Genomic DNA, 17,773 nt, shown 5'->3' on the forward strand with positions numbered 1-17,773 from the left:
GAAAGGGGAGGGGAGGGAAAAGGAGGTGGGAAGGCAAGGAGGCCGGCCCGGCGGGGGCGGGACCCGACTCGCAAACTGTTGCATTTGCTCTCCACCTCCCAGCGCCCCCTCCGAGATCCCGGGGAGCCAGCTTGCTGGGAGAGCGGGACGGTCCGGAGCAAGCCCAGAGGCAGAGGAGGCGACAGAGGGAAAAACGGCCGAGCTAGCCGCTCCAGTGCTGTACAGGAGCCGAAGGGACGCACCACGACAGCCCCAGCCCGGCTCCAGCGACAGCCAACGCCTTTTGCAGCGCGGCGACTTCGAAGCCGCCGCCCCGGAGCTGCCCTTTCCTCTTCGGTGAAGTTTTTAAAAGCTGCTAAAGACTCGGAGGAAGCAAGGAAAGTGCCTGGTAGGACTGACGGCTGCCTTTGTCCTCCTCCTCTCCACCCCGCCTCCCCTCACCCTGCTCCCCCCCCCCCCGCCCCGCGTCTTCTCTCCCGCAGCTGCCTCAGTCGGCTACTCTCCGCCAACCCCCCTCACTGCCCCTCTCCCCACCCTCCCTCCCCCGTCGGCCCAGCGCTGCCAGCCCGAGTTTGCAGAGAGGTAACTCCCTTTGGCTGCGAGCGGGCGAGCTAGCTGCACATTGCAAAGAAGGCTCTTAGGAGCCAGGCGACTGGGGAGCGGCTTCAGCACTGCAGCCACGACCTGCCTGGTTAGGCTGCACGCAGAGAGAACCCTCCGTTTCCCCCCACTCTCTCTCTACTTCCTCCTGCTTTCCCCACCCCGAGTGCGGAGCCAGAGATCAAAAGATGAAAAGACAGTCAGGGCTTCAGTAGCCAAAAAATAAAACAAACAAAAACAAAACAAAACAAAAAAACGAAATAAAAGAAAAAGATAATAACTCAGTTCTTATTTGCACCTACTTCAGTGGACACTGAATTTGGAAGGTGGAGGATTTTGTTTTTTCTTTTAAGATTCGGGCATCTTTTGAATCTACCCTTCAAGTGTTAAGAGACAGACTGTGAGCCTAGCAGGGCAGATCTTGTCCACCGTGTGTCTTCTTCTGCAGGAGACTTTGAGGCTGTCAGAGCGCTTTTTGCGTGGTTGCTCCCTCAAGTTTCCTTCTCTGGAGCTTCCCGCAGGTGGGCAGCTAGCTGCAGCGACTACCGCATCATCACAGCCTGTTGAACTCTTCTGAGCAAGAGAAGGGGAGGCGGGGTAAGGGAAGTAGGTGGAAGATTCAGCCAAGCTCAAGGATGGAGGTGCAGTTAGGGCTGGGGAGGGTCTACCCTCGGCCGCCGTCCAAGACCTACCGAGGAGCTTTCCAGAATCTGTTCCAGAGCGTGCGCGAAGTGATCCAGAACCCGGGCCCCAGGCACCCAGAGGCCGCGAGCGCAGCACCTCCCGGCGCCAGTTTGCAGCAGCAGCAGCAGCAGCAGCAGCAAGAAACTAGCCCCCGGCAGCAGCAGCAGCAGCAGGGTGAGGATGGTTCTCCCCAAGCCCATCGTAGAGGCCCCACAGGCTACCTGGTCCTGGATGAGGAACAGCAGCCTTCACAGCCTCAGTCAGCCCCGGAGTGCCACCCCGAGAGAGGTTGCGTCCCAGAGCCTGGAGCCGCCGTGGCCGCCGGCAAGGGGCTGCCGCAGCAGCTGCCAGCACCTCCGGACGAGGATGACTCAGCTGCCCCATCCACGTTGTCTCTGCTGGGCCCCACTTTCCCCGGCTTAAGCAGCTGCTCCGCCGACCTTAAAGACATCCTGAGCGAGGCCAGCACCATGCAACTCCTTCAGCAACAGCAGCAGGAAGCAGTATCCGAAGGCAGCAGCAGCGGGAGAGCGAGGGAGGCCTCGGGGGCTCCCACTTCCTCCAAGGACAATTACTTAGGGGGCACTTCGACCATTTCTGACAGCGCCAAGGAGCTGTGTAAGGCAGTGTCGGTGTCCATGGGCTTGGGTGTGGAGGCGTTGGAGCATCTGAGTCCAGGGGAACAGCTTCGAGGGGATTGCATGTACGCCCCAGTTTTGGGAGTTCCACCCGCTGTGCGTCCCACTCCGTGTGCCCCATTGGCCGAATGCAAAGGTTCTCTGCTAGACGACAGCGCAGGCAAGAGCACTGAAGATACTGCTGAGTATTCCCCTTTCAAGGGAGGTTACACCAAAGGGCTAGAAGGCGAGAGCCTAGGCTGCTCTGGCAGCGCTGCAGCAGGGAGCTCCGGGACACTTGAACTGCCGTCCACCCTGTCTCTCTACAAGTCCGGAGCACTGGACGAGGCAGCTGCGTACCAGAGTCGCGACTACTACAACTTTCCACTGGCTCTGGCGGGGCCGCCGCCCCCTCCACCGCCTCCCCATCCCCACGCTCGCATCAAGCTGGAGAACCCCCTGGACTATGGCAGCGCCTGGGCGGCTGCGGCGGCGCAGTGCCGCTATGGGGACCTGGCGAGCCTGCATGGCGCGGGTGCAGCGGGACCCGGCTCTGGGTCACCCTCAGCGGCCGCTTCCTCATCCTGGCACACTCTCTTCACAGCCGAAGAAGGCCAGTTGTATGGACCGTGTGGTGGTGGGGGCGGCGGCGGTGGCGGCGGCGGCGGCGCAGGCGAGGCGGGAGCTGTAGCCCCCTACGGCTACACTCGGCCACCTCAGGGGCTGGCGGGCCAGGAAGGCGACTTCACCGCACCTGATGTGTGGTACCCTGGCGGCATGGTGAGCAGAGTGCCCTATCCCAGTCCCACTTGTGTCAAAAGCGAGATGGGCCCCTGGATGGATAGCTACTCCGGACCTTACGGGGACATGCGGTAAGTTTCTCCTTCCAGAAATGTCGCCTTTCGGCCCAGGGCACAGAGTCGCTCTGCATTCTGGGGTGTCTAGTGGCTCCTACCTGCGCGAACACTCAGACTGCCCCTGGGAGAGCTCAGCAGGGTAAACCTAGAGCTCTCCCGTGGACTCCTGGCCTGCCAGAGGTTTAACCTGAGCTCTCCTAATTTCTGCTGCGTGTCCTGGGTGCTGATTCCTGCCCTCCCAGATTCTTCAACTCCCCCAACGGCCCCAAATTCTCGCTACCTCCTGGTACCCGAGTCCCAAACTTAAATCCTATTGTACGGGCCACCTTCAGAGACAAAGCTCATAAGCCCTCCACTCTTCCTTTCCTCCTGTCCTCAAAGTCTGAGAACCTCAATCAGAAATTTGGGCAATTTCTTCTCTTCGGGTCTGTTAGGACTTCCCTTTCAGCCTGTGCAGATTAGAGTCAAAAAGACTGGCCCAAGAGCTTCTCAGCGGGTCTCCTCCAAAGAGGTAAAATGAAATTCTCGGTTAGGGAAAGAAAGTGGTCTCTGGGTGCTGAGGTCTGCTATGTGAAGGAGTGAACTTCTCTCCCGGAAGCAACTGGGGACTTGCTCCAGGGCTGGAGGTCAGTAGAGATAATCTGAACCGTCATGTTTAGAGTAGGCAGAGGGGCAACTTTCTTGGTAAAGACTCCACAGGATTTGCATTCACAGTTTCTCAACGTTGATTGACTATGTTGAAAGTAGTTGCTTGGGTCGGTTTTCTCTTATAAAGTGTTTATTTTCTCTATGGATTTTAACAGATCCACAACCCTCTACTTCAGGTTTGCATCAGATCTATAAAGAGGAGAATATTCTTTTAATGTACAATTTAATTAGGCTTGAGTCTGACTTACAAAAGTGTTGGAAAACATATTTTTGTGAAACATTTCCTGCTATTTCAGTGTGCCCCAAAATCTCCACTGGGCAGGGAGGAGTGAGTTTTTTTTATTATATTCCTTCATTTTTAGGACATGTTGGCATTTTAGAATACATGCTGTTAGCTCTAACAAATTGAGTAAGAACTCTTAGTGACCTATGAGCCATAATCTTACCCCAGAGTTTTAATTAGCATATGAGAAAAGTGGCAGGCAATTGCATCGTGCTTATTAAAAATTATTCCTCACCGCAATTGTTGAGCTTCTTGGAGACCATGCTGAAGATTTTCTCCCCCAGCAAATTAAGATATTAGTTTATCTAGTGAGGGAGGACATACTGAATTGGGGAAGTCACTCCTCAGGTAGACCAGGTGCTGATGTCCCTGTGGACTTATGTCTTATTCTTTGTTTCTATGGCTGTTTTCTTTTATCTGTGACTTCTCCAAAATTTCTTTGTTAGCCTTAACATCTTCGTTTGGGGACTTAAATCCAGCAATTTGCCTTCTTTCACTGATGCTTTCCTTGTTACAAGGTAGAGATAGCACACTATTAGTGAAGAAAGAAAGAGGAGGGTAGGATTTCATATTATTTTGTGGGCTGTTGAAGAAACAGCTTCTTACCAGGCTTTACATTCCATTAGGTTTTTAATGTTTGGCTTACAAGATTTTGAAAGGATTCATTTGATATCGTCAAAGTATTTTCCAGTTAATTTAGACTCTTTATTTTTGTAATGGGTTTATCCTATGGGACAAAAAAAGTATTCTTCATTTTATAAGAATAAATTTTCTTGGCAGGGTTAATTTTTTTTCTAAGCCTGTCACTAGACGGTGGAGCCCTTCTTCTACTGTAAACTTTTCTTGGGGGAAAATGTCTAAGGTGCATTTTGACCTGCCATGATACTAAACCCAGACTCTGGAACCTTCCATCTTCTGCATGCCTCCCCCACAACTTACTTACTTAGCAGGGAAAAAAACTGATGGTTCCACATATTTGTGTAAAAATGTGTGCCTTCGAAGGCAAAACCAAAATTTTTAGGGAATAACTATAGAGAGCAAAAGTTACTCCCATCAGGTAGACAATGAGCTTGGTGATTTTATTTCAGGTCTTAATGAAAAAAGCTTCTTTATGAGGAAGATTATCATATCTTGGTGCCTCCTTGACAGTCTGCTTAAATTAATGACATAAACTAATGAGAATTTAGCAGCTCCTGCAGAAAGTACAAGATTTTTTTTTTCTGGTTTTTGATTGCTGCACTGATTATGAGGAGTCTAGTTAAAAGGAAAACTGGTGTTCCTGTCTCGTAAGTTGACGAAGACTTTCCATTTCTAGGATAGAGAAAATCCTTAAGTCAGTTTATTGAAAATTAATCAATTTAATCAGAATGCAATCAATTCCAATCCAAAAGTTGATATTTTCTTACTTTCTCTTTTTTTCCCCTCACTTTGTAGGGGTGCAATTTGGTGAAAGGCAAGAGATTTCTTAAGCCAAATCAAGAGTGTCTTCCCTTTCTGTATTGCATGCATTATGTGCCACTTTTAGCTAAAAATCTCAAAATTGTGCAGGCTTCCAGTGACCTGTTGGGTTCCTCCCTTTTCCATTCATGTGTGTGTTTATGCACATTAGTTAATTTTGTGAAGGGATTTTTTTAAACCTTAGTAACATCTGCACTCACTCTGTGTTCTTACACATTTACAATGTTTCTGCTGAGAGGATGGGAGATGCAAAGGTGGTCTCTTTTACTTAATTTAGCATGTGATTTAAACAGAAGGAAAAATAAAAAGTGATGGGACTTGTGTGCAACCCTGATGATATTTTGTGGAGTTGTCTGTCTTCTCTCTGAGATCAAACAGGACTACAACTTTGTTAATTGACCACTGGCTCCCTTGGCAGAAGTAGGGCTCCTTAGATTCCAGCAGGCAGCACAATAATATGACAAAAATTTATTCTTGGGAGTTGGGTTCTAAGAGAGTCTGCATGCCAGAATTAGAGTTTGGGGTTTAGAGAAATTATCCAGATGCAAAAAGAACATTTTAATTTTTCTCTTGGTAATTTGTTCTGGTCTCCATAGTAGGTAGTACTTTAGCAGTGCTTTGATATTGACAAGTCTTGTTCCCTTTTTCTATTAGATTTTTCAAAATAAGGCATTTTATTAATTCCTCTTTCCTTCTCCTCTCAGTTATCAAGCATTTTTATGACTATCTTACAAGGGACAGTTTGTCTTGTAAAGCAGAATTTTCCTTTGAAACCAAGACAGACTATTTCTCCCCATAGGCTTCAAGAACCAATATTTTGGCAAGAAGCATCTTTTCCTTGTGGTCAGCAAATAGGTAGTGAGTTCTATCTGGATCCCAACAATCAACACCTGAGGACCAAATAGCCACACTGGGTGGCACCCCATCTGGAAGTATACACAGGATGTAGCCCTCTTTCTTGTCCACAGCTCAAGTCAGCCAAAGATTAACACTGGTGAGAGATATTTTCGAAGAAGTTTGCAGGCTTCCAATTGCAGGGTCGTTTTGGGGTGCTTTCTTGCCTGTGCTAATTTTATCTCATCAGGCTTCCATTCTTTGAGCTGTAAACTTTGAAATAATATATTAGATTCGCTGGTATGTTTAATTTTCTTTGTCAAGTGTTTTTCATTCCAATAGTAATTTTTCATCTGGTGTACATATATGCATTTAAAACAAAAAATTCTTTGGTCTCCTTTCGCGTACATGCACTGTGGCTTGTACATGTGCAAGCCACTTGGTGGGATTATGTGAACTGGAGTTAGAAATGTGGACAATTTTATTATGATTATTTTTAATGGTGATATCAAAATCACCAGTTTCATTCAGAACCTTGCATAAGCAGGGAGCAGAATGTGGACTGGGTGTGGCAAAGCAAGGGCTTATTTTATAGCCAAACCTGAAATCACAACTCTGAAATATAAAAAAAAAGCAAACAAAAAAATCAAGTTTTGTGAGCTTGGTCAGAGAAGGAAAAGAAAATCTCTCCCCACCCCCCACCTCCACCATTTTCTCTTTGTCTGCAGCTTCCTCAAGTGCTGCCTGTCCCCGATTTTCTTTTATTCCACTCCTTTCATGTTTTTGACATTGAAATACAGACTCTTCTGTCCACTTCTCAGGGCATTTTTCTCATTACACCTGTGGCATGCTCCTAAATAATTTCTTAAAAAAAAAAAAATCTGTAAAGTAGCCGATTAGATCAACCCCAGCATCTCTCCCTTAAGACCTAGATGACATGAGGGGATTGCAAAATGAATAGCTGGGTTTTTTTTACCTTGAGGTTAAAGCCTGGTTCAACAGTTGCTGAGGGAGTTGACTAGATGGCTTGAGGACTTGGCAGTTTCATAAAGTCATAAAGTATTTTGTCTTATGCTGTCTCTGTCTCTGTCTTGATCTCTGTCTCTCTCTGTGTACTGTAATGTTGGCCACCTTCTCTCAGAACCTGAGAGATAGTTCTGAGACCCTTCCCAGGTCAGTTCGGTTCAGACCTCGGTAGCCTGGTCACAAGCAGTACCTAATATGCATATGAGGGTGCGTGCTGTAAGTGTCCGGCTGGGCTAATCTGCTTAAGCTACATAAAAATTAATCATTTGAAAACAAAGAAAGATATTAAAGAAATTATTCTACCTCCGACTTCCTATATCAGCATTCCATCAAGTTCTGGGATGTTAAATTCAGAGAAAGTTAACCTCATCTTAAACACAAAGTTGACTTTTAAACAAAATTGCTTATAAAGTTCTGTACAGTTACCAGCATTGGTTGCCCTTTGTCATACGGAAGAGAATTATGAAATCTCATATTTACATAGCATTCTTAAAAAAAAAAAAAGACACAGTGTTTTCCAGTTTATTCACTGCATTCATGTTAGTTTGAGTAGGCCAGGAGGGGTGCTTAGTGATTACCCTTTTGCTAGGTAAAGAAGTAGAAAGATAGATTTTCTATGATGTTTGTTTACCACGTAGGGGAATCTCTCTAGAGCAACACTCCCAGGCTTTTTCTTCTTGAAATTTCCCACCTGACAAATACTTTAGATTGTTACTCCTAAGGACTTCTCTCAGTAGCTGCTACATAGAGACGATAGTCCATGAATTATTGCTTGCACACTCATGGGTGATGCCACACGCTCTCTCTCCTGGCAGTTCTTGCTGCCAACCTGCAGGCCACACCAGGACTGAAGGCAGCTCATCTAGATAAGTTTATAGCATTAAAGTGCTGGGTCACTTGAGAATGTTGTCAATTTAGATTACTTAGTACCTAAGTGTTATTTTTTAAATAATAGCTTTATTGAGACGTAATTTACAATCCATACAATTCACTCTTCTAAAGTGTACAGTTCCATGCTTTTCAGTATATTCAGAGTTGTGCAACCATTATTGCAATCAATTTTAGAACATTTTAATCACCCCCAAAGGAAACGCTATGCACCTTTGTGTTCAATGCCTTATGTTCCCTCAGTCCTTAGCAACCAATAATCTACTTCTATCTATGGATGTGCTTATTCTAATATTTTGTATGAATGAAATCATGTAATATGTGGTCTTTTGTGACTAGCTTCTTTCACACAGAATATGTTTTCAAGGTCATCCATGCTGAAGCACGTATCAGTACTTCGCTATTTTTTATAGCCTAATAATGTTCCACTGTATGACTATACCACATTTTATCTATCCGTTTATCAGGTGATGAGCATTAGGGTTGTTTCCACCTTTTGACTATTATGAATAATACTGCTGTGAACATTCAGGTACAAGTTTATTGTGGACATATTCAGTCCACATATTGTGGACATTTTCAATTCTTTTGGATACATACATAGGATTGAAATCTCTGAGTCATATGGTACCTCTATGTTTATCCTTTGAAGAACTGTCAAACTGTTTTCGAAAGTGTCTGCACTGTTTTACAATCCCATCAGCAACGTATGAGGGGTCCATTTCTTCTACATCCTTGCAAACACTTGTAATTCTCTTTTTTATTACAGCTATATTAGTGGGTGTGAAGTGGTACTTCATTGTGGTTTTTATTTCTATTTCCCTAATAACGAATAATGTTCAGTATCTATTCATGTTCTTATTGGCCATTTGTATATCTTCTTTTTTGAGAAATATCTATTTGGATCCTTTGCCCATTTTTTAGTTGAGTTTTTTATTATTGAGTTTTAAGAGTTTTAAAAAATATATTCTGGATGCATGTCCTTTAATAGATTGTGATTTGTGGATATTTTTTCACATTCTGTGGGTTGTCTTTTTTACTTTCCTTTTTTTTCTTTTTGTGTTCTTAATGGTATCTAGATTGAAGCACAAAAAAAGATTTAAGTTTGATGAAGTCCAATTCATCTTTTTTTTTTCTGTTTTGGCTTATGATTTTGGCATCATATCTAAGAAGGCTTTGCCTAATCCAAGATTACAGAGATTTACACATATGTTTCCTTCTAAGAGTTTTATAGTTTTCGCTGTTTACACTTAGGTCTTTCATCAGTTTTGATGTAATGTTTATATATGATTGAGGTAGGGGTCCGACTTCATTCTTTTACACATAGATACTCATTTCTTACAATATTCTTGTTGAATTTTTCCTCACTTAACTGTCTTGGCACCCTTTGTGTAAAATCAGTTGACTGTAAATGTGAGGGTTTATTTGTGGACTCTCAACTGTATTCAGTTGATCTATATGTTTATTCCTATGCCAGTACCACATTAGCTTGATTGTTGTAGGTTTTTAGCGAGTTTTGAAATTAGGAATTTTGAGCTCTTTGACTTTGGTCTTGTTTTTCAAGGTTGTTTTGGCTCTTGTGGGTCCCTTGAGTTTTCATATGAATTGGGATAAGCTTGTCAATTTCTACAAAGAAGTCAGCTGGGATTCTCACAGGAACTATATTACATCTGTAAATCAATTTGGGGAGCATTGCCATCTCAACAACGTTAAGTTTTTTCATCCATAAATATGAGATGTCTTCCCATTTATTTAGATCTTCCTTTTGTCAACAATTTTTTATTGTTTTCAGATGATAAGTTTTGCAGTTCTTTTTAAAATTTAGTCTTAAGTGATTTATTTTTTGATACTATTATAAATTGAACTGTTTTGTTGATTTTCTTTTCAGATTATTCACTGCCAATGTATGAAAACATAATTGTTTTGTGTATTGATCTTGCATCCTGCAACCTTGCTGAAAATACCTGAGTTTTGAATACTTCTGGGACTTATGGGGAAGAGGGCTTCTGCTGTTTCACTGAACGTTAAAGCTTATTTCATTTCATCCTGTATGAAGGCTGCATACAAGCCTTCTGTATGAAGGGGACACTGTTGTCATTTTTACTCAGCTATAAATTTGAACTGGTAATCCCATCCCCTTTCAGGATGAATAGGAGAGTGTTTTTAAATGTTCATCTCTTTAGAGAACAGCGGGAAAGAAGCCTAATAAGGTTTGGGTCGTTTATAATCCCTTTTTTAGAATTTGGATTTGGGAACTATTAGCAAGGGAGTGAGTAATAATAATAATTTCTATATAGAAAACTAACATGTAGAGGTGACAAATGAAATCACTAGCTATATTTGGCTTATGTTTAGGTTTTTATAAGCAGCTAAAATCATAATTTTGTGTTTTTATCTCTTGTCCTTTGGACAAAGTAAATTCCAATACTCCTTCTGATGTGCATTTCTAGATGGAGAAAGGATTCCTTTACTCTCATATAATTTAAGCTTCTTTTTAGAGATGTACTCCATAGCCATGAAGCAAAGATAAAATTCATCTATGTAGAGATTGAACTTTGTCTTCATTAACACTCTAGGCTAAAGGTCATAGCTAATCAGCTACAACTGTCATGTCCTGATAATTGTGAGTTAACTGCAGGCCACCCAGCAAAAGGTTTAGTTATAATCTAATAGCTGTCTGTAGAGATTACCCTAATAAAGGGAATTTTTTTAAAAAGAATCTGGCCGGGCATAGTAGCTCACTCCTGTAATCCCAGCACTTTGGGAGGCCGAGGTGGGCGGATCATCTGAGGTCAGGAGTTCAAGACCAGCCTGGCCAACATGGTGAAACCCCATGTCTACTAAAAATACAAAAATTATCCAGGCGTTTTGGTGGGCACCCATAATCCCAGCTACTTGGGAGGCTGAGGCAGGAGGATCACTTGAGCCTAGGAGGCAGACGTTGCAGCGAGCCGAGATCATGCCACTGCACTCCAGGATCCGTCAAAAAAAAAAAAAAAAAAAAAAGACTCTATCAATCAACCACTTTTCATTAAGCACCTGCTATGTGTCCAGCATGTACTAGGAAGAGATAAGATAAAAGGGGACACAATTCAGACAGAATCTTCTTGAGGTAATTGCTTACAAGGAGCTTATAGCCACTAAAAACAAAAACAAACAAAAATCAAATAACCAAAACCCCAACAGAAATGCAGCACCATCATGCCATAATGCCTGTATGAGATCCTGGATTGTACGGTGTGGATTTTTTTAAATGTAGATATTAAAAAAAAAAAGAGAGAGAGAGAGAGAAATGAATCAATAGAGGCTGAAGTGGTCAAAAATGTTACCTGTGGCTGCTTTTAATCCTTTGTGGCAGTAAGTAGGAGCATGTCTAAACTCAAGCAATAGATTAAAGATCCTGATGTATATTTTAAATAACAGAAGTTGGTACCTCTGGAAAGAATTAACTGGAGGCATGGGTTGAAATCTATTTCTGCTTATTAAATAGTGCACCCCAGTCAAGTTAGTTGCCAATTTTTTTTCAGTTTCTTTGGCTATATCATCGCACTTGTTGGGTACATGTTTTTGATGTCTTTATCTGAACAAGTCCGCAATAATATGAGTAATAAATTAGAATTGAAGGTGATTAATAGCTCTGAATTTGATATAAGATGCCCAGTGTGGTGGTCAGATCAAGAGTTGTTTTTCTGCCTTCTAAGTTTCCATTGATCCTGATGGATTGCACAAATAGAACAATTCGGGGAGTATGGGGGCACATGACGATCTTATAAGAGCTTTGCTGTAATAGACAACGTAACATTCTGAAACGGCCTACCACCTAACATGGGCTCTGGTTCTCTGCAGGTTGAGTGAGTTCCTTGCTTGTGGAACTGTAGTCCCGCTATCTGGCCGCTAGGGGGACTGCAAGTGCCCCGTGGCAGGATTTCCCTGGGAATGGTGAGCCTCCATTGACGGTTTCAACACACAGCCAAGGCCCTATCGCAGGATAACTTCAACCAGAACTGCTTAGCACCAGACAATAAATAAGCTACTATAGTACTTACTGTTTCATTTGGGATGTTCTTTCTCGAAGTGTCAAGCATTTTTAAGTAATATTTTGACTTTTTAATACCTCTCTCTGCATATGGAGCAGGACACAGCAAATATATTCAAGTAGCACTGTCCAGTTTATAGAGAAGTTTCATATCCCGTTATTGCATTTCATTCTTGTTTCTACCCTGTACAAGTAACTAGAGTCTGGAGTATTATAATAGTTTTCATACTATTACAATACTTTTATTCCCATTATAAAAATTATGCTAAGAGTGGTTAAGTTACATGTTTACAATCAAACAGAATCAAAGTGACAGATCTGGGATTTCAGTCTCATTCTTTCTTCTCCAGATCATGTGTTCCCTGCTTTTATCTCACAGCTCTTTTTACCTTATAGATAGGAAACATGAGAGTCAGAGAGGCAAAAGAACCACAAGTGGTGTCAATACTAGAAATTTATGAAGTTCTTAAGGCTTCTAGGTTTGTTACCCATCCACCAGACTGATGGATTTGGTGTGTGAGAGTTCTGGGTGTCAATAACCTTGCCATTCTACTTTACAGACTGCATACATTCAATAAATGCCTATTAAGCATCTACTATGTGCCAAATTCTGTACTAGGCACCAATGATGTAGCAGCGAACAGAACACACACAAATATCTGAATGGAGCTGACAGTTTAATGAGAGGAGACATGTAGTATACATCTGAGCATGAAAAGTGTCATGCAGAATAACTTCACAGAGTATAGGGTATAGAGATTCATGGTGAGAGGGAATATTTTATATCCGCTGGCCAGGGAAAACCTTACTGGAAAGGTAAATTTTGAGCAGTGACCTGAAGGAAATTAGGAAATGAGCTGCTATTTGGACATCTGGAGTTAGAATATTCCAGGCCCAGGGAACCACAGGCACAAAGGGCCTGAGGCAGGACAGCATGTTTGCTGTGATGGAGGACAAAAAGGCTCATATGGCTGGTTTAAATAAGTGAAGGATGGTAGACAATGAGATCAGAGTTAATGAGGTTGCATGGTAGGTCTTCCTTAAGACTTTGGATTTTACTCCTAAGCAGGGTGTATTGGAAGGTTTTGAGCAGAGTAACATGACCTGACTTACACTTTAACAGGCTCCCTCCTCTTCATATCATCTGTCACTCTGATATATTATACGTTTGTTTGTTTACTTACTGTATGTGTGGAGAAGAGACTGTGGGAGCAAGGAGGGAAGCAGGGAGACAAGGCCACTGCAGTGATCTGGGTGAGAGGTGACCATGTCTCAGACTAAGGTAGTATTGGTGGAGAAGATAGGAAGTGGCTGAATTCTGGATGAGTTTTGATGGTAGAGCCAACAGCATTTACTGACAGATTGGATATTCACTGTGAAAAAAATAGAGGAGATGAGGATGATTGCCAAATTTTTGGTCTGAGTAACTGGAAAAATGAGATTGCCATTTACTAAAATTGTGAAGACTGTATGTAGAGCAGGTACATGGGCAGGATAGAAATCAAGAGTTTGATTTTTGACTTATAAAGTTTGAGTTATCTGATGAGCATCCTGATGGCTTCTCAGTTTTCATTCAGTGCCCTCAGCTTTGCTGTTCTTCAAGAAGATTAAAAAGGACCTTAGAGATCACCTAGGCTGTAGGTACCCTCTCCCTTCTTTCCTTTTACTTTATAGAGGTCTATAGAAGGGTAGGGACTTATCCAAGGTGAAACAGTGAGCTGGTGACAGAACTAGGGCACAAACCCAGTTCTCTTCGATTCTGATTCAGTAGATTTTTGTGTGTGTGTGTGATTCTGAGGACTCATTTGGGCAAGAGTGAGTTTTTTGTTTGTTTGTTTGCACAAACCTAAAACCAGGTGATTAAACTAAATAGTGAATAAAACTGGAAAACTATACAAATTGATTGCTCTCCCCAATCAAGCTGAAATATTATTATTAGGTTTTTACTGAACTACATGCCAAAATATTTTTTTTTCCTGTAAAAACACAGTAAGTGGACTTTTAAAGGCAATTGAGCTTTTATCAAAGCTAGAATCTACAGGGCACCTGGACAAAAATGGCCTAAAATCCTAAGAAATTAGAGTTCATGGAACCTGGGAGAGCATCTTGTCCAGCTAGCTCATTTTATTGGTAGAGTGCCTGAGGCACCGAGATGGAAAGGGACTTGGCTAAGCTCATACAGCAAGCTAGTGCCTGACCTAGTCAGAGCCTGTTCTAAGTATTAGTTGTATGTTGTGTTCTTGAAAAAAGTCTATATTGGAAAAATGAAAATTCTTTGTTCCATACTGAGAACAAAGAATTATATATAATCATATATAATAATAATGATAGCGCTTACTGAATGTTTGCTGTGTAAACTTCCGCACCTTGCATGAACTGATTCATTTAATTCGCATGTCAACTTTAGGAAGCAGGCCTAGAGACGTTAAAGAACTTGTCCAAGGGTCACACAGCTAGGAAGTAGCAGAACTTGTGTGCACTCCCAGGAAGTCTGGCTTCTAACCACAAGGTTCTAACTACTGTGCAATATCAGCAGCTTCTCAGATTACTCTTCACCTTCACCATCCCAAAAGACTGGCGACATAGGTGACTTCATTATGCACTGCCCCTATTATAGTCCACTGATCCTCACCAAATAGCTGGGTGACCTAGAGGTTAAAGTAGGGACACAGTGATGGAAAGGGGTGGTTAGAAGAGGTTGATAACTTATGATAGGGATTGGAAAACAGAACTATAGGAATTATTGAAAAGGGCCTAGAGATCCCAAGGAGGTTGATCTCAGACTGCTACAAACCTGGGCAATTCCATGCCTGCTTAAATAGGAGAGTTAAGATAAGAAAAATAAAATTGCCAGTTTTTACAGTCAGGCATTGTTTTATTTCTTTTACATGTATTAATTCGTTTAATCCTCAAAATAATCCATGGGGTAGCTACAATTATCATTTCTATGTTATAGATGAAGAAACAGGCACAGAGCAATTAAGTAACCTGCCCAAGATTAGAGAACAAGTAAGTGAAAGTGCCAATATTAGAATCTAGGTGATTCAGCTCCACAACTTATGTTATTTTCCAATACATTTATGGAACGAGGTAATTTTCATATAACAGAAAGTGTTTAAAGTGCAAAAACATTGTGCCTGAACTTCAAACATTGAACAACTCATATCCTTAATATACACCAGCTTCTTTTAAGGACTCTTAGAAGTAAGGATACTTACCTAAAGTCATATGTTGAACAAGTAGCAGAACCAGAACTTGAATTTGAGACTCCAGACTGCCAGACCTCTTTCTACTCTATCACTTGGGCTCCCTTCTAACATTGATTTGTCTCTCTCCATTCTTCCTCCGTATTGCTCTGCCCTTCACCTTTTAATTACCTGTCTCCATCAACAAGATTGGACAGAGAATTGGGAGAGTGAGCAGAGTCCATTTCCTTCCAGAGACTGGACAAAAGGAACAAAATGTTGGGAAAAAGTCAGCATGTGGATTTTGTGGGATTTACACTAAATAAGAACGGACACTTGCCAGGACTGACAAGATGCTACCTCAATCCCTCTAGGCCCCAATGTGTTATGCAGAATCCCATAAGAAGTCATTAATGTGGTTGTCAGATAACCTTTTTGTTACTGTGGAAATGGAAGCAGGATACTGCAAAAATCTGTCTCTCCAGGTTTTCTTTTAAAGAAGGTACAGTCTTGCTAAATGATAACTGTTTGGACATTTATTTGAAAATGGGCAGTGCAGGAGAGAAAGAATTTTTCCAAGCTTGTCACATTGGGCCATCTCTCTGAAGCATTGTCCAACCTCTAATTAGATGAGGAGACTGCATTAACCAAGAGTTGAGAGTAAAGATGGAAACACTTGATGTTTGGTGTTTGGGTGCAGAAAGGATTCCAAAACATGTTCTGAGTTTCTTTACTCTGCCCATCCCTCCTTCCCTTTCATCTTTGTTTAAAAGCCCTGGTTAGCAAATGTGTAGTCTGTTTGCAATTGTTCATCTGAAAAATTTGTTTGATCAGCCTTTTGAATAAAAAAGATCAAAATAGACTGAGATATTTTAGTCACCAACTATCTAATAATAGACCAAAAATTTAAACCATGCTCATACTTTCATATGGTATGTGGTTTGTTTTAGACGCTTTCTGGGCTTCACTGAGGTGCTAGATTGACTCAAAGTATGGCAGGTCAGATGTGGAATTGAGCAGGGTGGACTCTTCTCTATGCTTCCAGATTCAGAATTCCACATCAGAGATGATCTCATAGTGTTTGGAAAAACCAAGCTGAAGGTTTTGGGAATTAGGGTGGTGAAGGGATATGTTGTTTCCCAAAGCCTTCTCAGTCATTCCTTCTCCCCCAGTTCAGATTCTTAACACCTCTTGCCGGGATTAGTGCAGTGATCCCACATCCTTTCTCTCTAGCTCTCTCTGCTACTCTCTAATTCCTATTGTATTTGTGCCACCAGATCTTTCCAAAGTTTAGCTCCAACCATTTCTGTATACTGCTTTAAATGTCTATTAGTCTTTAAGCTCCATAGGGGCAGGAGTCCTGTCTTATTTTTTCCCTATTCTTCATGCTTAATACAAAGGAAGCTTTGTATGATTAAAATTTCAGCTTCTCCCCATTGGCTTATGGGTAAGTCCAAATTATTTAAATCTGGTGTTCAAGTCCTTTTATGATCTGCTTATTTTTCCAGCCTGAATTCCTGGAGTTCCCTTACAAAACTCTTAAAACCCAGCCAAATGGATCTAGTCACTGTCACTTTAAACCATCCTCACTCTCTTGTTTTTTGAACATGTTACTTTTATTATTATCCCTTTGACCTTGAAGGCTATCCCAATTTCAATACTATCCATTCTTCTATAACAGTCCCCTACAAAATGAATATTATCAACCCCCCAACCCAAGGAGAAGTGATCTATATGACACAACATGGTTGAAAGAATGTTGGTTTCACTACTTTATCTGTAAACCAGGGGCTAGAAATCTCTAGTTTATAAGATTTTGTGGAGAGAGGATCACATGTGATTATGGATGTTAGGCTCAAGTCAAGAGTGCATAAGACCTTTTGGATTTATCCCTTTCTTCTTTCTCCATCAATATGGTACTTAGTCCCTTAAGTACTTGTGGTACTTGTGTTAATGTCTGATAACATCCTTCTAAATATACTTCTAAACATCTGTCTCTTTTTAGGGCAAAGGTTGGATATATCTGCAAAGATTCTCTTTGGATATAAGATATCCACAGCACATAACTTAACAGTGTTGTACATAGTAGATATTCCATAAGTATTTCTTTATTAAATGATTCAGAGTCAATAGTAGTAAGTGACTGCCGAAGACAACTGATGGATTGTAAGTTCCATTAACAGAAATACAGTTAGCCCTCCACATCCATAGGTTCCATGTCCACAGATTTAAGCAACTGCAGATGGAAAATATATTTTAGAGACACAGTAAAAATAACAATTCAACAGTAAAAAAAAAAAAAAGTTATGTAAAACAACTATTTACATAACACATTGTATTGGCTATTACAAGTAATCTAGATATAAATGAAATATATGGGGGATGTGTATAGGTTAAATACAAATGTGACACCATTTTATATGTTTTAGGTAAGGAACATGAATATTTTTGGATTTTGGTATTCCTGGGAGTGGGGGAATGGAACCAAGCCCCTTCAAATACCAAGGGACTATTATATGGGATACAGAATAAAGGAATTGATTGTCTTGCTCTGTTAAATTCTGGTCAGACACATTTGCAATGTGTTGTTCAGCCCCAATATTCATGGAGCATCTCCTTTTGTAAAGCATGGAGGAGCTATGAGAGAGACATGGAGC

The 17,773-nt window shown here is 41.8% G+C and overlaps 1 protein-coding gene across 1 annotated transcript in view; it reads left to right on the forward strand.

The window, feature by feature from the left end:
- The first annotated feature begins 850 nt into the window (after nt 1-850).
- The window catches only part of AR (androgen receptor), a 170,297-nt gene continuing 153,374 nt past the window's right edge, over nt 851-17,773 (forward strand). Inside the window, exon 1 of the mRNA XM_011980535.1 lies at nt 851-2,773. Coding sequence (XP_011835925.1) covers nt 1,236-2,773 — 1,538 coding nt within the window. The 5' untranslated portion in view covers nt 851-1,235. The remainder of the gene's footprint in view (nt 2,774-17,773) is intronic.

This window comes from Mandrillus leucophaeus, unplaced genomic scaffold (assembly GCF_000951045.1).
Source record: "Mandrillus leucophaeus isolate KB7577 unplaced genomic scaffold, Mleu.le_1.0 Scaffold1046, whole genome shotgun sequence".
In the NCBI taxonomy this organism is placed as follows: Eukaryota; Metazoa; Chordata; class Mammalia; order Primates; family Cercopithecidae; genus Mandrillus; species Mandrillus leucophaeus.